The following is a 25,728-nucleotide window of genomic DNA, read 5'->3' as shown; positions in this document are numbered from 1 at the left end:
TTGGTTAGACTACCGATTTAGAGTTCTTTTTAATAAGGTAATTCTCAAACAAAAACAATTATGGCCATAACACCTTAGTTCTTTATCAAAATAAATGACATCTATATCAGGATCATTTTGTTACTAACATACTTTTAACTTAGTAAAAACCCTCTATATAGTTTTGTAAAACACATATCTATTATATAAAGTTAACATCACAACTTCGGTTCGGTTTCGGTTATATTCGGTTAACCAAAGATTCATAACCATAACCATAACCGATTGAGCGGTTATACAAAGTTTCATAACCATAACCATTGGTTATATTGGTTATCGGTTATTAGTGGTTCGGTTATGTCGGTTATGGTTCGGTTATCGGTTATGGTGGTTAATTTGCTCACCCCTACTTCTAATAGTATGTATTTTATTCTTATTGCTGTTTACAAATATAATAAAAAATGATATAATATGTAACTATGTTAAGTAATGTTATTTTTACTTAAATTGTTGTAGGTGGTGTTGGTAGAAGTCCTTTGTCTAACATTACGAATGGTAATGTTTGCAATTATTTAGACATGAATTGAATTTTGTTTTTGTAAATAGTTAAATTTTTTTATATTCATTTTATTCTTCAGTTGATACTAATCAAGTTGAGCATCAAGACTATGTCGAACGTAGAAAATTAAGGAAACTGTATTTGGATAATAAAAGACGAAATGCAAATAATAAATCTTCTACTTCACGAAACGTCATTCGTTCATCCAACGTTTCATTATCTGATACAAATCATTGCCGTGTCGTAACACCAATTCGTTCATCCTCTTATATGAATACGATGGATGGACGTATTTTGCCAACCACACCTTTAACAAATCCCTACGAGAAGTGTACGTCAGGTTGGTGTTATTTACTTACGTATTTAAATTTTGTTTACTATCATTATAAGTATGTAATTTTTTTAAATAAAAAATTCTGGAATACGTAAACATATTTGATACGGTAAATTGGACTTTTTTTTGTAGTTGAAACTGGAAGAAGTCCATTGGCTAATATTACAAATGGTAAATTTTTTATTTTTTTACACATGAATACAAGTTTTCATTTATAATTTGTTTAACATCACAAATGTTAAATTCTTTGGTTTTTTAGACATCAATACAACTTTTTATGTATATTTTGATAGTTTATGTTTTTTTCTATTTTTTTCAGTTGTTTCTAATGATGTTGAGCATCAAGAATCAGCTGAACGCAGAAAATTAAGGAAACTATATTTGGATAATAAAAGACGAAAGGCAAATAATAAATCTTCCACTTCACGAAACATCATTCGTTCTTCCAACGTTTCACAATCCGTTACAAATGATTGCCGTGTTGTAACACCAATTCGTTCATCCTCTAATATCAATACCTTGGATCGACGTATTTTGCCTACCACACCTTTAACAAATCCCTACCAGGCGTATACATCAGGTTGGTGTGATTTACTTACATATATAAATTTTGATTACTAAGATTATCTATTTCGTTTTTTTAAACAAAAATTATGTAATATATAAACATATTTCATTCGGTAATTTGGACTTTATTTGTTGCAGTTGAAGCTGGAAGAAATCCATTGGCTAATATTACAAATGGTGAATTGTTTATTTTTGTACACATGAATACAATGTTTCATTTATAATTTGTTTAACATTACAAATGGTAAATTATTTGGTTTTTTAGACAGGAATTCATTACTTAATGTATAATTTGACAATTTATGGGTATCCATATTTTTTTCAATTGCTTCTAATGATATTGAGCATCAAAAATCAGCTGAACGAAGAGAATTAAAGAAAGTACATTTGGATAATAAGAGACATAATGTGAGTAACAAATCTTCGAGTTCACAAAACATAATTCGGTCATCCAATGTTTCAGTATCCGATACAAATGATTGTCGTGTTGTAACACCAATTTGTTCATCCTGTTATATCAATACCATTGATCGACATATCTTGCCAAACACACCTTTAACAAATCCGTACGAGGCGTATACATCCAGTTGGTGTTATTTACTTACATGTTTAAATTTTGTTTATTATGATTATGAGTTTGTTTTTGTTTTTTAAATAAAAAATTATGTAATACATAAACATGTTTCATACGTTAACTTGGACGTTTTTTGTTGCAGTTGAAACTGGAAGAAGTCCATTGGCTAATATTACAAACGGTAAATTCTATAATTTTTTACACATGAAGACAGTTTTTCATTTATGATTTGTGTAACATTACAAATGGTAAATTGTTTGGGTTTTTAGACGAGAATACAATTTTTAATGTATAATTTGATATTTTATGGTATACCATTTTTTTTTCAGTTGCTTCTAATGATCTTGAGCATCAATAATCAGCTGAACGAAAAAATATAGGAAATTACATTTGGAAAATAAGAGACATAATGTGAGTAACAAATCTTCCACTTCAAAAATCGTTACTCGGTCATTCAATGTTTCAGCATCCAATACAAATGAATGCCCGGTCGTAACACCAATGAGTTCATCCTCTTATATCCATACCATCGATCCATGTTGTTTCCCAACCACACCTATAACAAGTCCGTCTGAAGCATCTACTTCTGGTTGGTGGTATTTATTTACATATTTCACATTTGTTTATTTTTAATCTGACATTTTTATTATTTTTCGTTGCTATGAACATATAGGTGTCAAGAGGATACAAAGAATTAAACAAAGGTTGTCTACTAAAGGTCACTGCGTATATCCTGTTATAATGGTTGATTTATCTTCCGACAATCATATTATTCCTAAAAAAATTGCTGAAGATCCATATAAAGGCGTTTCTAACAGTAAGTATCTTACACACGCTATTTTAAATTCCATTTCAAGAACGTCATTATATTAATTTCATAACAAATAACACAAAATGATATATTTTTAATTTTGTATAATAGATTATTTGCATCATGGTGATCAAGTAGTTGTATGTGACGTATGTAACGCTAAGTTGTGGAAAGTTGAAGCCGGAAAAGGAAGGGTTTACTTAGGAAGAAAATCTTACATGCTTTGTTGTGGTTATGGAAAAGTACATCTTCCGAATTTTAAAGAGACGTATCAGGAATATCAAAATCTTTTCAAGAGTTTAGATGACAAGAGCAAGCATTTCTTACTAAATATTCGTCGTTTTAATTCTATGTTTTCGTTCACTTCAATGGGTGGTAAAGTTGATTCGAAAATCAATAGAGGAAATGCTCCATATGTATACCGAATTAGCGGCGAGGATTATCATACACTTGGAAGTCTTCTTCCTAAAGAAGGTGGTGAACCAAAGTTTGCGCACCTTTACATATACGACACAAATAATGAAGTCTGTAATTGCAAAACCGTATTTAGGTATCCCTGGAAACCATTTCGTTAATTATTTTTTTGATTTATTTTTGGTTTTATGTTTATATAAACACTTACTGATACTTCCGCTGTTTTCTTACAATTGCATTACAGTAACTCAAAGAAACCAGCTTCTGCAACTTCTGATTTGCTTGACACTGAATTAATAGAGTACCTTAAGTTGATTTTAGATTCAAATAATCAGCTTGTGAAAACCTATAGGCGTGTACGAGATCGGTTTGTTGATAATCCTCACATTGACTTAAAATTACGGCTTAAGGCAAATAGGTCTAGAGATGGTCGTACATACAACCTACCGACGTCGTCCGAAGTTGCTGCGCTTATTGTTGGAGACATTGAGGATGCTCTTGATAATCGTGACGTAGTTGTTGAGTCAAAGAAAGATGGTCTACAACGTATTAGCGAGCTTCATCCATCGTATCTCGCGCTTCAGTATCCATTGCTTTTCCCTTTTGGTGAAGATGGTTACCGGGTTGATATTCTTCATAGAGAAGGAAGGGAATCAAGGAAGAAGAAAGAGTCAAAATGTACAATGAGAGAGTATTTTGCTTACAATGTTCAAGATAGAGTCAGTCACTTCTCTTTGATTCTCAATGCTCGAAGACTTTTGCAACAGTTCTTGGTTGACGTGTATACGATGATTGAAAGTGAACGATTACTATTCATACGTCTGCAGCAAAATAATCTGAGATCTGAGATATATGAGAACCTTAGAAAGCTTGGACAAAATGGTAATCCTGATATGTCAAACGTTGGAACACGCGTACTACTACCGTCTTCGTTTACCGGTGGATCGCGTTATATGCGGAAGAATTATTATGATGCGATGGCCATTTGTAAATGGTTTGGCTACCCTGATTTTTTCATTACGATCACGTGTAATCCGAAATGGCCGGAGATTAAAATATTTCTGAAGAACACGAACATTAATCCCGAGGATAGACCGGACATTTTGTGCCGATTGTTCAAAATTAAGCTTGACGCAATCATGAAAGACTTGCAAGAGACATCTTTATTCGGCAACGCATTGGCAGGTAAGCATCCATTTAATTGAATTAATTTATTATAGTTTTTGTGGTCTGCTACGTTGATAACCATAACTTAAAAAATTAGTATTTTAATATTAACTATCCTATTGCAGTTGTCTATACCATAAAGTTTCAGAAACGAGGCCTACCGCATGCCCATATATGTCTGTTCTTAAATGACGAAAGCAAGCTACCTTCGGTTGAGCATGTTGACAACTTTATTTCTGCCGAGATACCTGACAAAAACTTAGATCCAGATCTATATACTCTTGTCAGCGACTATATGATTCACGGACCTTGTGGTGTTGCAAAACCAAATTATCCGTGTATGGTCGACGGTAACTGTTCGAAGAATTTTCCTAAGAAGTTCTGTGATCAGACTACTCTAGATTCGAATGGTTATCCGGTCTATAGACGTGCCGATTCAGGTTTTTTTTGTTGAGAAATCTGGTATTCAGCTTGATAATAGAAGCGTGGTTTCGTATAGCAAAACCCTATTGAGACGTTATCAGGCACACATTAACGTTGAATGGTGTAACCAGGCTGCGTCTGTCACACCCCCAAAATTACCACCTAGGGAGTGTCCCTGTTAGGCGTGTGACGACTAGCAATGAGCCACCAATTACATTGAATCACAAGTTTGAAATAAAACTTCGTTATTTAAAGATACTAAAATCCCAACATACGTTATTCAAAACCATACGTTTAGCGGAAGCGTTAATGTAGCGTAATATAAACGTTATCCAAACAAACATAGTAAATAAAAGTCTGATAATATATCCCTCGAGCAACCATGACCACTCGCGCCCTCCAGCCAGCAAGTTCCTGCTTTCAAAGTACCTAAGGACCTGCGAGCATGTAACACACGTATCAGACAAAGCTGGCGAGTTCACAGTTTTAGAAAACGTTTGTTACCCGGTGTATGTAAAACAGTTTAGTACCCAAAGCGAGTAATATTGTTAATATCTCATTTCCAAACACGGACGGCTCACGGACTGCCCTTCCCACGTACTCCTATCTAGTACTGGGCCAGACTGGGTCATTAGTTCACCTCCGTCCTCTACAGGCACGGGGTGAGGGTGCCAAACCTAAGTAGCGCTACTAACTAATACCCGATGAGGGACTTACAAAAGATGATAGGTGAGATCATTAACCAATATACCCGTTTCTTTTACCCAAAACTTTATCCCCCATGGAATACCCACTGACTGTCCCCAACCACTGGGACGCATGCTCGAATGTAGTGAACTCACCTTCGGTTTGCTCGGTTAGACTAAGTGCTTGTTTAATAGTTAACCAATCAAATCCTATCAGGTTAACATAGATAATTAGTTCCATGTATTCACGTATTTATTCGCACGAAATGCTCAACAGTAACCATGTACCACGTATTGTCACGTATGTCATACAAGTATCCTGATCACCGTTTATTCACAATACCATATAACACAACACACCAGTTCACATGGTAACAATTCATCATGTCATACAAGTAACCAAAATCTACTCACATATAAATAGTTCATGATTTCGGCCCACTAGTACATAAACATAACATTATCAGCCCATAACATAGTAATATCTTAGCATATTAAGGCTCGGTTTGGGCTTTGGCCCAACCAGATTGTTATAATAGTTGCGCAGCCCAGTTCTCAGCAAGAGAGTTCGGTCCAGTGACCAACCCATCATTTTTGCAGTTGGGCCGTACCCTTCCCAACTGGCCCAATTGGTTGTATTTTGCAGCCGCGGTCCATGTGTGCCCAGCCCATCCTGGCTGATTTCCATCGGCTATTACCCAACCCAGCCCAGGTTACCGCCCACAAGAACCATACAACACTTCCCTTGTTCGATATATACTGTTGATTCAAAGAGAGTCACGTATTTATAAACCGTTATGTTCAGCCCCCGGTTAATAAGATGTACACATATTGTTGTTTTACCTACTTTATTCATCTTGTCAATTCACAAATAACCAACCCACATCTTGCTAGTGCACAGAACTACCATGAACAAGCATGTAATTAACATATAATTACCATAAACTGCATGCAATCTTGTACAAATCGTTCTATACCGGTTATATATGTGAAGCCCTTTATTATCCTAACGTATGATCATGGCCTCAGCCGACCTAGTCTCTATGTACCCCCATGTCCTTAATCGATCACACAGACAACAACATGTCACCCGTTCATCATCTACCTATCACGATCCTATCCATTAATAGTTCCTGCTAATGTAAGCTATTCATTAGACAATTGATCAAGGATTCACTAATTCACACTTATATACGTAACACATGTTTCATGCAATCTTTTCTATTCAAATATAAAGGACATGATCGATATACATGGTTACGAAATATTATCATCATGGCAGATTCACATGTTCAGCATATTATTAACATTTACAATTTAATAATACCTCACCAAACGAAAGTCAACAAGTGCTGGGCACTAACTTCTTCGCACAGGAGGTCCGCTGCCGTCAAGCACAATGAATAGGTAGGGTTTTGCTATGTGTTGATTGGGAATTAGTGGTAGGTTACGTACAGGTGCAAGTATGTTATTTAAATGAGATGGGAACCCTATTTTGATATGGACAGTCTGCGGCCCAATTGATATGAATATGTTGCGGCCCAATTGCACACCTGCTAATCTACACCACATTTGCCATACACATTATTCTACACTACATTGGGGCCGGATGATTTGTTTATCTTGATAATGTCTAACTACTTGATCCACTAAGGATCGGCCCAAAATCTACTAGAGGTGCGGCCCAAGATTAGAGATCCAGTACCCATAAGATTATCTCACATGCCAATTAACTTAACGAGATTATATCAAAACACTGAAAGAGAATAGTAGATAGCAGGAAAGTAAACTCACTAGATTAGACTCTACTAACCTTAGGAGTTCGGGTTGTCACATCATCCCCAACTTGAAAGAAATTTCGTCCCGAAATTTGGCAAGTAATCACAAGGAAGTCAGGATTGTTGCGGATTTTGCTCAGGTGTGACATCATCCCCAACTTGAAAGGGAATCTCGTCCCGAGATTCACCAGTTTTGCTTGACTCTGCTTTGTCTTCGGGAAAGAGATGAGGGTATTTTAGTTTCATCTGGTCCTCGCGCTCCCACGTGAACTCTGGTCCACGTCTTGAGTTCCAGCGAACCCTCACAATAGGAATACGACTGTGTTTGCGCACTTTGACCTCACGGTCCATAATCTCGACGGGTTCTTCCACAAACTGCAGCTTGTCGTCGATCTTTAACTCTTGTAAGGGTACCGATAATGGGTCGTCAGCATAACATTTCTTCAACTGTGACACATGGAATACATCGTGAACATTACCTAGCTCAGTAGGTAACTCCAATCTGTAAGCCACTTTACCGATACGCTCCAGAACCTTAAACGGCCCAACATATCGTGGGTTCAACTTGCCACGTTTCCCAAAGCGCACAACCCCTTTCCACGGTGATACTTTCAACATGACTCGGTCATTCACTTCAAACACTACCTCTTTGGCACGTTTGTCTGCATAGGCTTTCTGACGATCACGAGCAGCTGCCATACGTTCCCTGATTTTCACGATCTTTTCTGAAGTTTCGAGTACTATCTCGGGACCTGTGATCTGACTATCACCTACCTCAGCCCAGCAAAGAGGTGAACGACACTTCCTCCCGTACAGTGCCTCAAACGGTGCCGCCTTGATACTGGTGTGGTAGCTGTTATTGTAGGAAACCTCGACCAACGGCAAGTGCTTCTCCCACCCCTTTCCAAAATCAATAACGCATGCCCGTAACATATCCTCTAACGTCTGAATGGTGCGTTCACTCTGACCATCCGTTTGTGGGTGATAGGCCGTGCTCATATCGAGACGCGAGCCGAACGACTTATGCATAGCCTGCCATAATTCCGAAGTAAAACGAGGATCTCGATCGGAGATAATAGAAGTCGGCACTCCGTGCCTAGAAACCACCTCTTTAAGGTACACCGCTGCGAGTTGCGAATATTTATCTGTCTCCTTGATCGCTAAGAAGTGTGCTGACTTGGTGAGACGGTCAACAATCACCCATATAGTATCGTTCCCAGCCTGAGTTCTCGGTAACCCCGTAACAAAATCCATAGCGATCTGTTCCCACTTCCACTTAGGTATTTCTGGCTGCTGTAGTAGACCCGAAGGCTTCTGGTGTTCCGCTTTAACTCTAGCACAAGTTAAGCATTTACTCACGTACGTGGCGATGAGAGCTTTCATATTCGGCCACCAATACATAACCTTAAGATCGTGATACATCTTGTCCGATCCCGGGTGAATAGAATATCGTGACTTGTGTGCTTCATCCATCACAAGTTCTCTAAGATCACCAAACAGAGGAACCCATACTCTTTCCATAATGTAATAGATACCATCAGATTTCTGCTCAAGCTGCTTTTCCATACCGCGTAAACCCTCAGCTTCGATGTTCTCTTCCTTCAGTGCCTCAGTCTGAGCCGTACGAATCTTATCAGGAAGGTTGGAATGAATAGTGAGTTGTAGTGCGCGAACACGTTTAGGCTTTGTCTCTTTGCGGCTGAGTGCATCAGCTACCACGTTAGCTTTACCTGGGTGATATTTGATGGCACACTCGTAATCATTGAACAATTCCACCCAACGACGCTGTCGCATATTCAATTCTCTTTGGTCGAAGATATGCTGAAGGCTCTTGTGGTCGGTGTAGATAGTGCATTTAGTACCGTATAGATAGTGCCTCCAGATCTTTAGCGCAAACACTACTGCTCCTAACTCCAAGTCATGTGTCGTGTAGTTCCTCTCGTGAACCTTCAACTGTCGAGAGGCGTAAGCTATCACTTTCCCGCGTTGCATCAACACGCAACCGAGACCCTGAATCGAAGCATCACAATAAACTACAAAATCCTCAGTACCATCCGGTAGAGATAAGATGGGTGCGCTGCATAACCTTTGCTTCAAAAGCTGGAAAGCCTCCTCCTGTTTCGTCCCCCAAGAGTAAACTACTTTCTTCTGTGTTAACGAGGTGAGTGGCTGTGCAATCTTTGAGAAGTTCTGAATGAAACGGCGATAATACCCTGCTAGACCGAGAAATTGCCGCACCTCCGAAAGGTTCTTTGGTGCCGCCCAATTTCTAATGGCGTCAACTTTGGCAGGATCCACATGTATGCCTACCTCATTGACTATATGCCCCAGAAAATGTACCTCCCGTATCCAAAAATCACACTTAGAAAATTTTGCGTACAACTGCTCCCTCCTCAGGAGTTCTAAGATAAGGCGTAGGTGCCGCTCATGATCCTCCTTGTTCTTGGAGTAAATTAGAATGTCGTCAATAAAAACGATAACGAAGTCGTCAAGATATGGCTTGCACACGCGGTTCATGAGGTCCATGAAAACCGCTGGTGCGTTGGTTAACCCGAATGGCATAACCAAGAATTCATAGTGACCGTATCGCGTCCGAAACGCGGTTTTGGGAACGTCTTCCTCTCTGACCCGCACTTGATGATAACCAGACCTTAAGTCGATCTTGGAGTAAAAACTTGACCCTTGCAATTGGTCAAACAGGTCGTCAATACGCGGCAAAGGGTAACGGTTTTTAATTGTCATTTTGTTAAGCTCGCGATAATCTATACACATTCGTAAGGACCCATCCTTCTTCTTCACAAATAAGACTGGGGCTCCCCAAGGGGAAGAGCTAGGTCGGATGAAACCCCTATCCAACAGCTCTTGGAGTTGGTTTGACAATTCCTGTAACTCCCCTGGCGCAAGTCGATAAGGGGCACGAGCAACCGGGGCTGCCGCTGGGGCGAGGTCGATTTGGAATTCCACCTGACGATGTGGAGGTAGACCAGGGAGTTCCTCAGGAAATACATCAGGATATTCACGAACGACTGGAAGATCTTCAATCTTCCTTTCTTCTGACTGTGAATCAGTGACAAGAGCGAAAATCGCTGGATAGCCCTTACGCAGATACTTCTGAGCCTTTATTGCTGAAACAATACTAACTAGAGTCCCACTGCGATGGCCCTGAACTGATAAAAATTCCCCACTGGAAAGGGGAACACGTATGATCTTCTCCTTACAGAGAATCTCCGCTTGATACCTGGACAGCCAGTCCATTCCAACGATCACGTCGAAGCTTCCAAGAGTAATAGGTATTAAGTCAATGTCGAATACTTGACCCAGAAGGTCGAGTTTACACCCAAGTAGAACATGTGTAGCTTCGATTGTTTTACCATTTGCGATTTCTACTATGTGTTTCATTACGAGAAGTGTAGGACTTAACCCTAACTGAGAACTGAACCCCAAAGACACGTAACTCCAGTCGGCACCAGAATCAAATAAAATAGAAGCAATAACACCATTCACTGAAAACGTACCAGTAACCACGTTGCCATCGTTCCGCGCTTCACCAGCTCCCAACACAAACCCGCGCCCACGCGCTACATTACCCGCATTGTTGTTCCCGTTACTACCCCCTGTGTTCTGCTTCAGCTGAGGGCAGTCTCGCTTGAAGTGCCCCTCAGCCCCACACTGAAAACACCCTTTCTGAGTACCCTGGTTCTGCTGAGTCTGTTGCCTACCCGACTGCTGTGATGACGGCTGCTGCGCTGGAAAAGTGGCCCTACAATCCCTAGCCATATGCCCTGGTCGATTACACCGATGACAAACCCGAGCACACTGTCCCTTGTGATGATAGTTACATTTGCTGCACAAAGGTAGCTTTCCCGCATATGATCCCTGCCCTGATTTGTTATTCGCGTTCTGATTCACTGATGCTGTCTGACTGGAACCGCGGGTGCTGCCAGTATCCGTCTTCTTCTGAGGCTGTGCTGAGTTGGACCCCTTGTCCGCATCGTTCCACTTACGTTTGCTGTCTATGGCAGAAGTAGTAGCTGTAGTAGCGGTAGTAGTAGCAGTGGTAGCAGAAATACGCGGTGGTAGATCCCCGCTCTCCACCTCCTGATCAGTGATTTTATGCGCCAAACGAACGATCTGGGTCAGGTTGTTGAGGTTCGCCGCTGTAACTAAACCCTTCACCCGTGGAGGTAACCCCTTAATAAACAACTCGATTCTTCGTGGCATGGGTCGGGACAAGTTTGGGCACAAATCAGCTAACTCATACGACCGCTTCACATATGCCTCGATTTCAGACCCCACCATTGTCAGATGATAGTACTCATTCTCTAACTTCGCTATCTCATCTCGAGGACAGTATTCCTCTCTCATCAGTTCTTTGAAATCCTCCCACGTAGTGGCGTTCGCCGCCTCAATCCCTAGCAGTTGGACCTGGGCATTCCACCAGGTCAAGGCACCATCCAGAAGCGTGCCTGCAGCAAACTTTACCCTATCCCCAGCTGGGCAGTTACATATCGCAAACACTGACTCCGCCTTTTCGAACCAGCGTATAAGTCCCACAGCCCCTTCAGTGCCACTGAAGGTCTGTGGCTTGCAATCCATGAAAGTTTTAAAAGTGCAGACCGGTGGGTGAGGCTGGTTTTGTGGCGCCGGCTGACCAGCCTGATAAGCTGCCAAGGCTGCAGCCACCTGGGCATTGAGTAATGCCTCTAGCTCAGCTTGAGTCATATGAATTTCGCCTTGTCCGTCACCACGGCCTCCACCACGTCCACCGCGTCCACCACGACGACCTCCACCACGTCCGTTCATGATTCTATAAGTATGGAAAGAGGTAACAAATTAACAGACCATTGCAGGCGAGTGTCAAGTATTGCTATAGCATTCACAGTTTTCGAGGTTCTAATACAACATTGACTAACAACGCGGAATTCCTTTTTCACACTAGTCGAGATTTACTGGGACTCACATGCACCTCACGTTGTTATTATGTGTGCACCCATAATAATAACCTGATTTGCATGCTTATCTCAGTTCCTCCCTACTCATGTTAGAAGGTTCCCCTAATTCATACAGTACGACCGTCGATATCACAACATAGCGCATGCAAACACAAGTAGAGTCCTACTCTTAAAACACGTAGTATAGACAGGTAGCATAGCAATTCATATCGTAACATCATATGTGCGTTCGAGTGTGATACCAACCATGAGTATATACTAACTATGCCCTACAATAGTAAACAAGAGACGAACCTTGCTGCCTGGAGCTGAGTGTCATGGTCCATGTCGTATCGGTATGTCGTATCAGTTCAGTTATAGTCTGGTTTTATAACTCATTTTAAAACCAAATTCACTATAACCAGTGGCTCTGATACCAAACTGTCACACCCCCAAAATTACCACCTAGGGAGTGTCCCTGTTAGGCGTGTGACGACTAGCAATGAGCCACCAATTACATTGAATCACAAGTTTGAAATAAAACTTCGTTATTTAAAGATACTAAAATCCCAACATACGTTATTCAAAACCATACGTTTAGCGGAAGCGTTAATGTAGCGTAATATAAACGTTATCCAAACAAACATAGTAAATAAAAGTCTGATAATATATCCCTCGAGCAACCATGACCACTCGCGCCCTCCAGCCAGCAAGTTCCTGCTTTCAAAGTACCTAAGGACCTGCGAGCATGTAACACACGTATCAGACAAAGCTGGCGAGTTCACAGTTTTAGAAAACGTTTGTTACCCGGTGTATGTAAAACAGTTTAGTACCCAAAGCGAGTAATATTGTTAATATCTCATTTCCAAACACGGACGGCTCACGGACTGCCCTTCCCACGTACTCCTATCTAGTACTGGGCCAGACTGGGTCATTAGTTCACCTCCGTCCTCTACAGGCACGGGGTGAGGGTGCCAAACCTAAGTAGCGCTACTAACTAATACCCGATGAGGGACTTACAAAAGATGATAGGTGAGATCATTAACCAATATACCCGTTTCTTTTACCCAAAACTTTATCCCCCATGGAATACCCACTGACTGTCCCCAACCACTGGGACGCATGCTCGAATGTAGTGAACTCACCTTCGGTTTGCTCGGTTAGACTAAGTGCTTGTTTAATAGTTAACCAATCAAATCCTATCAGGTTAACATAGATAATTAGTTCCATGTATTCACGTATTTATTCGCACGAAATGCTCAACAGTAACCATGTACCACGTATTGTCACGTATGTCATACAAGTATCCTGATCACCGTTTATTCACAATACCATATAACACAACACACCAGTTCACATGGTAACAATTCATCATGTCATACAAGTAACCAAAATCTACTCACATATAAATAGTTCATGATTTCGGCCCACTAGTACATAAACATAACATTATCAGCCCATAACATAGTAATATCTTAGCATATTAAGGCTCGGTTTGGGCTTTGGCCCAACCAGATTGTTATAATAGTTGCGCAGCCCAGTTCTCAGCAAGAGAGTTCGGTCCAGTGACCAACCCATCATTTTTGCAGTTGGGCCGTACCCTTCCCAACTGGCCCAATTGGTTGTATTTTGCAGCCGCGGTCCATGTGTGCCCAGCCCATCCTGGCTGATTTCCATCGGCTATTACCCAACCCAGCCCAGGTTACCGCCCACAAGAACCATACAACACTTCCCTTGTTCGATATATACTGTTGATTCAAAGAGAGTCACGTATTTATAAACCGTTATGTTCAGCCCCCGGTTAATAAGATGTACACATATTGTTGTTTTACCTACTTTATTCATCTTGTCAATTCACAAATAACCAACCCACATCTTGCTAGTGCACAGAACTACCATGAACAAGCATGTAATTAACATATAATTACCATAAACTGCATGCAATCTTGTACAAATCGTTCTATACCGGTTATATATGTGAAGCCCTTTATTATCCTAACGTATGATCATGGCCTCAGCCGACCTAGTCTCTATGTACCCCCATGTCCTTAATCGATCACACAGACAACAACATGTCACCCGTTCATCATCTACCTATCACGATCCTATCCATTAATAGTTCCTGCTAATGTAAGCTATTCATTAGACAATTGATCAAGGATTCACTAATTCACACTTATATACGTAACACATGTTTCATGCAATCTTTTCTATTCAAATATAAAGGACATGATCGATATACATGGTTACGAAATATTATCATCATGGCAGATTCACATGTTCAGCATATTATTAACATTTACAATTTAATAATACCTCACCAAACGAAAGTCAACAAGTGCTGGGCACTAACTTCTTCGCACAGGAGGTCCGCTGCCGTCAAGCACAATGAATAGGTAGGGTTTTGCTATGTGTTGATTGGGAATTAGTGGTAGGTTACGTACAGGTGCAAGTATGTTATTTAAATGAGATGGGAACCCTATTTTGATATGGACAGTCTGCGGCCCAATTGATATGAATATGTTGCGGCCCAATTGCACACCTGCTAATCTACACCACATTTGCCATACACATTATTCTACACTACATTGGGGCCGGATGATTTGTTTATCTTGATAATGTCTAACTACTTGATCCACTAAGGATCGGCCCAAAATCTACTAGAGGTGCGGCCCAAGATTAGAGATCCAGTACCCATAAGATTATCTCACATGCCAATTAACTTAACGAGATTATATCAAAACACTGAAAGAGAATAGTAGATAGCAGGAAAGTAAACTCACTAGATTAGACTCTACTAACCTTAGGAGTTCGGGTTGTCACAGCGTCCATAAAGTATTTGTTTAAATACATTAACAAAGGACCCGATAGGGCAGAATTTGGTTTTATACAAAATGCCGATGAAGGTCAGCGTGAAGATGGAAAAGATGAAATCAAAGAGTATTACGATTGTAGATATCTCTCGGCGTCCGAAGCTTCATGGCGCATATTTGCATTTGATGTTCATTACCGCTATCCATCCGTAATCAGGCTTCCGTTTCATCTACCAGATAAACAAAACGTTATATACGGCCCTGATGACGATCTTGATAGTGTTCTTCAAAAACCATTTGTTGCTTCTACGATGTTTTTGGGGTGGATGGAAAAGAACGAAAAAGATCCGCTGGCGCGCACCCTTACTTACGTTGAGTTCCCAACTAAATTTGTTTGGAAGAAGGACGAAAGGATATGGGATAAACAGATAATAGGTAAAACCATTGGTCGAGTTCACTGTGTTAATCCTTCTATGGGCGAGGCATACTTTTTAAGAATCCTTCTTAATTAGGTAGTAGGTCCTAAGTCTTTTGAAGAGATTCGTACTGTGAATGGAGAAGTCTTCCCAACATTTAGAGATACGTGCTACGCTAGAGGCCTTTTAGATGACGTCAAGGAGTATATAGAAGATATCAAAGAGGCTTACTACATAGGTTCAGGATACTATCTTCGTAATCTGTTTGCTAAAATGTTGGCGTCTATTACATTATCAAGGCCGGAACATGTTTGGGAAAACACATGGGAGTACCTTTCGGATGGTATTTTATACAATCGCCAAAAGCTTTTGAGGATCGAAGGTACGCAAATTGTTATTTAATATTTTCACAGTTATGTCTTATATATAAGTGTTTATGAAGTTCATTTTTTATTTATAAGAATTTTAATAATTTCAAATTTTTTTATATAATTGTAATAGGTTTGTCTCTTCCAGAAGAACAAATAAGGAACCTAACGTTGCTGGAAATTGCGCGTTACTTATTACGTAACAACTCAAGTTTAAGTCGGTTTCCGTCTATGCCTCAACCCGGCAGTGAGTCAATATATTCAGCAGATAACCGTTTAATTGCTGACGAGCTTCGGTATGATGTAAGCGCTACTGCCGTTGAATTTCATAATAATTTAAGTTGCCTAACCGATGAGCAGCGTTTAGTGTTTGATGAGATAATTGAAGCAGTTAATAGTAATGCGGGTGGTGTGTTCTTCGTCTATGGCTACGGAGGAACTGGTAAGACGTTTCTGTGGAAAACATTATCTGCATCCATTAGATGTAAAGGAGATATTGTACTAAATGTTGCATCAAGTGGAATCGCATCTCTTTTGTTACCTGGTGGACGTACTGTACATTCAAGGTTTCATATACCTTTGAATTTAACAGAAAGCTCAATGTGTTTTATTAAACCGGACGATGACGTTGCTGATTTATTAAGGAAAACGAAATTGATAATTTGGGATGAAGCACCGATGAATCATAAACATGCGTTTGAAGCACTTGACCGGACAATGAAAGATATCTTCAAATGTGAGATGACCGTTGGTGGTAAAGTTATGGTGTTCGGTGGTGACTTTATACAGATACTTCCGATTGTACCAAATGGCAGTAGGCGAGAAATCGTTAATGCTTCAATCACTTTGTCGTATATTTGGAGTAGTTGCGAGGTCCTTACGTTAACAAAAAACATGAGGTTAACCGTAGGAGCGAACGCATCTGATATCGAAGAGATTAAAGCTTTTGCGAATTGGTTGCTCGAGTTGGGCGAGGGAAAGATTGGTGACAGTGACGATTGTCAGGTGGTTATAGATATTTCTGAAGATTTGTTAATCAAGTGCTCTGAGGATCCTATGTCAGATCTGATCGACTTTGTATATCCTTCACTTCTTCAACTGTACAAAGATAAAGATTTTTTTTTTTTTGCTGAAAGAGCTATATTGGCACCAACAAACGAGGTTGTTCAAGAAATTAATGAAAGACTGCTTACTTCGTTTCCTGGCGATGAAGTGGAGTATCTGAGTTTCTGATAGTATTTGTCAAACTGATAAAGGAAAGAACGAAGCACATGCGAGACTATATTCTCCCGATGTTCTGAATGGTCTTAAAATTTCTGGTCTGCCTAATCATCGATTAGTCCTTAAAGTTGGTGTACCTGTAATGTTGCTTCGTAATATTGATCAACAAAATGGTTTATGCAACGGTACGAGACTACGGATTACTAAACTTTATAAACGTGTTATAGAGGCTGAGATTATATCCGGCGGAAACATAGGGACCAGAACGTTTATTCCACGAATCAGTTTGACACCGTCGGATAAAAGAATTCCTATCAAGTTTCATCGATGAAAATTCCCCTTAAATGTATGTTTTGCAATGACTATAAATAAAAGTCAAGCACAATCTCTATCAAAGGTAGGATTGTATTTGAAATATCCAGTTTTCTCACATGGTCAGCTTTATGTTGCATTATCAAGAGTTAAAAGCAGAGCCGGTGTGAAGTTGCTTATACTAGACAAAGATGGGAATGTAACGAGTAAAACAACAAATGTAGTCTACAAGGAAGTTTTTTCCGGCATTTGAATAGTTTTCTGTTTTTTTCTTCCAATGTATGTAATTATACAGAACATTTCATTTCAAAGTAAATAATATGGTTTTGGTTGAAGCCCGCGTATTACGCGGGCATTAACCTAGAATGTGTATATTACGAAAAGTTTAGGGAAATGTGTGATCCATAATTTTTCTCAAGTTTCTCAAATAGGGTAGACTTTTCTTAGTATCCCTAACCTATATATATATATATATATATATAGGGTAAGGTTATTGTAAAAAAGGTTAAAAGTGTGAGAATGGTGAGAAATATTGTGGAGATGACATGTGTCCTCCATCTAAATTAATTCAAAACGGTGAACAAGTAAGTTTATAATTAATTCAATTAATTCAAAACTTACCATAACCGCCACCTTAATTATAGGAACAAGATTTTTTTAAAAGATCTCTAAAAAACACTACGAATAACACTGCAACCACCATTCAGCACATATATAACACTATTCAATAATTTTATAACACCATTCAATAAGTATATAACACCATTCAATAAGTATATAACACCATTCAGCACACATATAACACCATTCAATGAAGTATATAACATCATTCAGCGCATATATAACACCATTCAATAAAGTATATAACACCATTTAGCACATACATAACACCATTCAAGAAAGTATCTAACATCATTCAGTAAAGTATATAACACCATTCAGTAAAGTATATAACACCATTCAGTAAAGTATATAACACCATTCAATAAAGTATATAACACCATTCAATAAAGAATATAACACGATTCAGTAAAGTATATAACACCATTCAATAAAGTATATAACACCATTCAATAATATATAACACCATATTACCCTGTTATAACTCTGTATAACACTACAGCCAGTCGTTCCACTGCCGGCACCACCACTGTCGCCCGCCGTCGTGGGGAGGTGGCCGACGCCGCCTCTCTACAGCCTCTCTTCTCTTTCTCTCACTCGAACCTAACCACCCGACATTATCGATGATGATGATGATGAAGGAATGATAAATCTGCTGAATCAATGATGATGATGATGATGATGATTCGAGATGTAAACTAATGCTGGTGATGATTTGAGATGTAAACTGATGATGATGCTGATCCGAGATGTATTGATGATAAGGTTCGAAATTCTAGGAACATGATTTACAGTTTCCTTTTTCAAAATGGCATAAAGACTTTATTACCCCTACATATTTCAAATTAAAATAAAATACATTTTACAATTTGGTCCCCATTGTTCTCAACCATTAGATCAAAGATCTAATGGTGTACATTCTCTCTTACCCTTCTCACAAAAACCCTCTTTTTTACAGGAACCTTAATCTCTCTCTCTCTCTCTCTCTATATATATATATATATATATATATATATATATATATATATATATATATATATATATATATATATATATATAGAAACGGGATCAGGAGAAAATGCTCAAAAGTGTGAGAACGGTGAGAACGCATCCTGGCCCAACACGTGTCCCGTGGCATATAGAAGGGCGGAGGGGCTTTTTTGTCTTTTCATTCTTCTTTTATTTCCCAACGCAGTATAATATTTTATGGCGTCTAAGTTTTTTTTTTTTGGCGTTAATTGTATTTTTTAAACTTTTTGGCGTTGAATTAATTTTTTTTGTGTCACATATATAATTTTTTAGCGTTATAGCATTTTCTGGTTAATTTTTTTTGGCGTTTATGGCGTTTTGTATAATAATTCACTACGAGTCACTAATATTTGCATAAGATTACAATAAGACCATTTTTTTTTTGGCGTTTAGTGAACTTTTTTGGCGTTTAATACCCTTTACAAGGTGTTTTGCCAGCAGTTGTTCTCCCAGTTTTCATACTTCTAGCGTTTTGGTGTTTGTAGTTTTTGGCTTTTTATATAATAATGTATTTTATTTATAGAGAATTAGATAACAAATCAACATATAACTTGATATCAAAACAATATAAAATTAAAACAAACATAATAAAAAATGGTAATCTAATTTCTCTTCCGAATTTATCACTGTCATCAGCCTCTATCTTCTTGAATTTGTTTTGGCGTTTTGAACCTTTTTTGAATACTTTAGCTAGATGCCAACTTTCCTACATAAACCTCGTCTTTTTCAGAAGAAGCTGCTTAGTGGCATCCTGTTTTTTGGTGTGATATTCTTGTTTGGTGGCATGTCATTGAAGATCAACTCTTGCTTGATGCTATTTGTAATAATGGAGTCCAAAATAGCATATTACACTTGTGTTGAACCCTTTCTTCCATGCCTATAATCATCAAGAACAAAGCTCACATGATGGCATATCACTGTCATCAGTCTCTTTTTCTTGAATATTTGTCCATCTCATTATAACACCCTTGCTAGTTTTATACAATATTTTATATAAGTTTCGTATAAATACATGTTTATACGATTACACATACGTATGACAATACGAGTTTAATAAAACTTTTACAATTTAAAAATAGTACAACATAATGTAATTGAGTTCGTCGTTTAAAAGTTACGACGTAACGTCGTGCGGAAGCTTTAATCTCGTGTGTTCGGTTCTTCATTAAGCTTGATCTTCATCCGGGAATCCCCTGACATTCACCTATGACCAAAACCAACATAAAAGTTAGCTTTGGTAGTTAATAACATGTTTAAACAAGTCATATGGGTCAAAACAACAAAATTTAACAATTTTCGGAATCAGGAGGGGCTAGAGGCTACACCTAGGGGCTAGACGCTACACCTAGCCCCTTTTTTGACAGCAAGTTTCTTAATTGCTGCTGCAAAATTCCCAGCCAACCCAAGTTTCACGAAAACGGACATAACTCATTCGTTATTGATCCGTTTTACACGATTCTTTTTCCTACTTGATCGTAATTTGATTCTCCATCATATGGAGTTAAAATCCGACATCCGTCTTAATAAATTTTGAGACTTTTATGCCTTCGGCTTATTACCTTTTTACAAAATTTTGACCCGTTTATGCATTTATCAAACAAACATATTTGTTTGATCATTATTTCACATTAACCTCTTCAATTCAGTATTATCTACCATGTTAGGTTCTAATTGCGGGTTTCTTATATATTTTTAACCCGTTTTCGCTCGTATGCTTATTTTGACCCTCTAAGGGTATTTCAGCTAATTAGTCTAAACTAGCTCCTTTCTTCCACCCTTCGCATTCCCGTATTAGTTTACTACTTATATTCCACCACACTATACAAGTTCCTAAATAACCTATATGGGTCGTTTGCCCAATTCACCCGTCAAGGGCTTTTTGGTCAATTTTAGTCCTTCATTTACGTCGAAGGACTTTCGCTAATATTTGACCATAATATCGCTTTTAAGTATAACTCTAAATATGCGTACCTGGCTCGGGTCACAGCATTGACCCGTATACATACTTTTGCTTTAATTTTTTTTCAAGTTAAAGCATTGCGCACACATGTTATTTCCTGTGATCATAAAAACTCAACAAGTAGTCGTCAGTTATTATTGTCAAATGATTTTACCAATGTCATTTGACCCGTTTAGTCCGAACGACCATTTTCCATTATGAAATGATATCTAGTTACCATCTCGCTCTTTTACCCATTCCGGTTTACATCATAACCTATTATTTCAAAATTCGTTATTTATTAGTCCTCACCCGACTAATCTACCATTTTACCCCTTTTTACCATAATTTATGGTTTCTTACCTTTTTACTTATTCCGACTTGCATTGTATAATGCCGGAACATCATAATTCAATTACTTAACATTTTTCACAATCAATATTCACAAGTAAGTGTATTGTAATTAACTAGGTTAATTATTCCTAGTTAACTTAGTGGGTTCCGGGAGTCATAACCCGTTTATTTTAAAGTCCCGTTAATTCGGGCCTCTTGTAAACTTTGTCTTCTCATAAACTTTCTTTCACCCCTTTTTATTTAACATTAGATTTATTTATTTAAAAATCCTAATATTCACCGGGTAAATTTTACCACTAACGGTACTTTACCGATCTTTAGTATTAACGTGGTTTGATTACCAAACCCGTTTTCGGGGTGTTACACTCATCCAACAAAATATTATTGTGTTAACCCCCTCAGAAAAAGGATCCATTTCAGTTAAAGCTTTGACATCTGTGGCGTTTTAAAGGGAGTGGTTTCTAGAGGATATGGCATTTTTGTGTTTTTCTGGTTGTGATTAATTTCATTGTGTATAGACCACCCTCTTATAGGAGTTTTTTGGCGCGTAGTTTAGGCGGGACTTTTTATTGTAATAAATGATAGTAATAAAGTAACTGTCTTTTCAGTTACTGTTTTTTTGTATTTACTGTGTTGATCAGTTTTTATCAGTTTTATAGGTTATAGACGTCCCATCTTCTAAGTTTGGCGTTTTTTTAAATGGCCTTATGCAGACCAACATGACAAAATACAATAACGAAGTAAATAAAATATTAAGCAGGAAAAATATTTTTTTGTTATTTTTGGCGTTTTGTTAGGGTGAACCATTTTTAGTATTATTTTGGCGTTTTGCTAATAAATATAGAAATATATCATTTAATTATCTTAAAAAAAAAGAAGATTACATAGAAGAAAAAAAAAAAGAGGAAAAAAAAATTAAAATCCTTCGTCAGAAGGTTCTTTATTTGAATAGTATCCATCACTTGTGTCATCTTCTTCCTCCTCGGAGTCTTCATCTTGATCTTCATCCATGTCATCACATTCACCTTCATCAGCTTCTTGTTCCTGAAGATTCTGAACCCTCCACCTGAACATGTCTTGCATTAACTCCAATTTTGAGTCTATTTCTGTGTTGGTACAAGTGGCGTTATGCAATTCTTCCATGAAACCCAGTCGCTGCTTTGTCATGATGTTCTCTAGCCAGTAGACTTCCTGCTCTCCGCTGTCGTATGTAACCGTCACCATGTCTGTTTCATCATCAAAACGCCATGATGTCATGACAGGGTCTGGCTTCACATCTCCTTTGATTGGTCCAAATTTGCTGGTTAATGCTTTCATAAACATATGCGTTTCATGGCATTCGTTGTCTAGAGCGATGCCAATGGCTAAGATTTGCCTCTGTATCTCTTCTTCCATCTTCAGAATTTTCCTGACCGTCTTAACATACACCCTCCTTCTGTTGTCAAAATGGAGGACGTATCGCCTGATCCCCAGAGTGTATCTCCACGAAACGATTGTTGCCATTTTTGGCGTTTTGTTTAAGTTGGCGTTTTTGGTTAACGATTTTTTTTTTTTTTTGCAGAAAATGGATAGATTGAAGTGATTATGGAAGCTATGTTTTACGTTTGTTTATATAATGATGTTTTTGGCGCGTAATTTAGGAGGGAATTTCTTCTAATAAATGTTAATAACTGAAATTCAGTTATTTGTGTTGTTTCATCTTCTTGTAATATTCAACGCGCTTTATTTTTAATTTTTGGCATTTTGTTTTTAATGATGTTTTATTTTTTTGTATGGCGTTTTATCATTTGATGGCGTTTTGAATATCAGGGGTAAAAGACCCTTTTACCCTTAATGAAGCACATCCCACCTAATAATATTGATGTTATTAACGAAAACGCCGCCGCGCAATCTAGTCCATGGATTGTTTTGATCGGACGATTCATCATCGTCCTCACCGTTCTCACACTTTTCTACCGTTTTCTCTAAATCCTGACCCTATATATATATAGGGTCAGGATTTAGAGAAAACGTATAGGGTCAGGATTTAGAGAAAACGGTAGAAAGTGTGAGAATGGTTATGGATCGTCCGATCAAAACAATCTATGGACTAGATTGGCGCGGTGGCGTTTTCGTAAATAACATCAATTTTATTATGTGGACGCGCTTCAATAAGTGTAAAAAAGGTAAAACATCATTTCTTACATAAAACGCCGTTGAAATATAAAACGCCAAATAAATACAAAACGCCAATTTTATCACTGCGTAGTTTTTTTCTGTGTTTTTATTTAAGCTCTCAGGCTACAAAAACGCCACAAAATATGAAACGCCATAATATATAACGCCAAGCCTTACATCCGAATAAAGGTTAATTACATTTTTTGTTATAAAAATAATATCCCGCCTGTCACGAACCCCGACCCCACTCTGGGAGCGGGAGCTGCGAGCAGTCAAGTGGTATCGGTGGTTATTTTGAAAAGTAATGCAGTGGAAATTTCATTAGGACCGTGAGTTAGGAAAAATATCAGAGTTTTGAAACACCGGATTTTATTTTTTAACCAGATGGGATAAACCCATGTTTTGCAAAGGTAGCTTTAATATGGGATAAACCCGAATACATAAAACACCTTTTCTTAATTTAATTTAATTGATAGAATAAGCCACTTCTGTAAGCCTTTTTGGTGTCGTATCACAATCCTTATTCCAATCTATTGTAATCACCTGAAACGTGTTTTAAAAAGGTTTTGTCAGCAGGAAATACTGGCGAGTACATTCAATTTGTACAAAAGACACATTGTTATAATATACAATATTAAGAGCTATTACAATGTTTATATCAACCAATTACCCCAAATCGGTATTTGTAACTCGACCGGATCTGTGACTATGGTCATATCACACATTGGCTAACCCGTTGTCCAATGGTGAAGCTTATCAAGTAATGTATACAAAACCCCACATACCGGCAGTAATTGTAGATTACAAAGAGTTAATCACTGTAATTATAACTTTGAAAACAAGTAGGGTTTTGAAAACAATTTGGTAAAAAGAGAATGACTCACCTTGTTAGCATATAGTCTTGATTAAACAAGCCTCTTGATTCTAAGCCTTCTAATAACTAAGCATCTACTTTATAGTTCTGAATCTTCTGATGATTAAGCATCTTGTTTGATAGCAAGTTTATGGATCGGAGTTTTTCTGATAGTTAAACATTTAGTTTAATAGAGTGGAATACATTTTAGTGTAAAACCATATCAAACCTAACAATGGTCACGAGATCAGAACCTTAACGAAATTCACAAAGTATAGTCTTATTTTGACAGCACTTTGGCATTCGTTAGTTAGTTCCTGAATCGATCGGACAGAATATCGTATCGGTGATTATTAGTTAGAACAACAACGTATAGAGAGAAGAATAGAAGGAATGAGCAAAGAAAAATGAATCCTAAGCTTCCTATTTAGAGGTAAGGGATAAGTCTTACCCCATATAAAACTTCCCTAGGTGTTATCTACCCATATACACCTTCCTCAGTTGAACCTTCCATGGATAAAACCTTCCTTAGATAATACCTTCCTTATATATTACTTTCCTTAGATAATATTTTCCTTACATAATACCTACCCTATATATACATATTTAGATAATCTATCTCATGTATATCTTGTTGTTAAACTTTAGCTGTTTAACTTTACTTTAACTGGTTAATTAAGTAACTTACTTAACTGTTTAACTCATTAACTTACTTAGCTGATTAATTAATCTTACTTAGCTGTTAAGTTTACTTATCTATTAAGGTTTTTTGATTGCTAAATTATCTTAACTACCAAGTTGTCTTAACTGCTAAGTTTTACTTAACCATTAAGTTTTCTTAATCGCTAAGTTTACTTAATTACAAATTTTACATAATTGCTAAGTTTACTTAATTACTAAGTTTACTTAATCACAAAGTATTCTAGTTTAGCAGCTCCCTGCTTATGAGTTCTAATTCTAGGTACAATGGAACTCGTATTAGCTTATTAACCCAATTCAACTTTAACGATAATCACGAGATCAAAACTCACAACGAATGACAAAGTATTGCCGTATACAGGCAATACTTAAACATCCGTTGGATCGGTTTCAATCAATCAGATATTGTACCGTGTCTGTGATTAGAGTTATTACCCTGATAACGAGGCAGAGTTTCGAGACTTTGATTTTAAATTTGAAAGAAACAGAAAAACGATCAAAAAAAGGACGAATTTTTCCGTCGAAATGTGAAATCTGAGTAAGTGCTAGACCTCTGGCTTTATAGCCAGTTTTGGTCTCTCCTGCGCGTCGCGCACGGTTCGGTCTTCCCTGGCGTGTGTCGCGGGGAGGGTCGACCTGGCTTCGGTCACCACATGTCCCACGTAGGTCTGACACGTGTCACCTCTGCGTGACGCGTGTCCTCGGCCGTTTTTTCGTCCAATC

The 25,728-nt window shown here is 38.2% G+C and overlaps 1 protein-coding gene across 1 annotated transcript; it reads left to right on the top strand.

The window, feature by feature from the left end:
• Positions 1-363: 363 nt before the first annotated feature.
• Positions 364-17,053, top strand: LOC110931708. The gene is made up of 14 exons (XM_022175090.1): positions 364-397; positions 496-534; positions 618-878; positions 1,005-1,043; positions 1,192-1,452; positions 1,578-1,616; positions 2,156-2,194; positions 2,687-2,830; positions 2,936-3,374; positions 3,483-4,423; positions 4,531-4,755; positions 15,085-15,428; positions 15,549-15,834; positions 15,954-17,053. The coding sequence occupies exons 1-14, from the start codon at positions 364-366 to the stop codon at positions 17,051-17,053; spliced, it is 4,191 nt and encodes a 1,396-aa protein (XP_022030782.1).
• The last annotated feature ends 8,675 nt before the right edge of the window (positions 17,054-25,728 follow it).

The sequence above is a fragment of the Helianthus annuus genome, chromosome 6 (assembly GCF_002127325.2).
Source record: "Helianthus annuus cultivar XRQ/B chromosome 6, HanXRQr2.0-SUNRISE, whole genome shotgun sequence".
In the NCBI taxonomy this organism is placed as follows: domain Eukaryota; kingdom Viridiplantae; phylum Streptophyta; class Magnoliopsida; order Asterales; family Asteraceae; genus Helianthus; species Helianthus annuus.
The sequence above is the reverse complement of the archived record's forward strand: the minus strand, read 5'-3'. Positions and strand labels throughout refer to the sequence as shown.

Bases quoted from the DNA above. Each gene is read 5' to 3' on its own strand.
- LOC110931708 (XM_022175090.1), top strand. From the start codon at position 364: ATGGTGGTTAATTTGCTCACCCCTACTTCTAATA. The intron at 1,044-1,191 runs GTAAATTTTTTA...TATTTTTTTCAG, and splicing joins ATTGGCTAATATTACAAATG to TTGTTTCTAATGATGTTGAG. The intron at 2,831-2,935 runs GTAAGTATCTTA...TTTGTATAATAG, and splicing joins ATATAAAGGCGTTTCTAACA to ATTATTTGCATCATGGTGAT.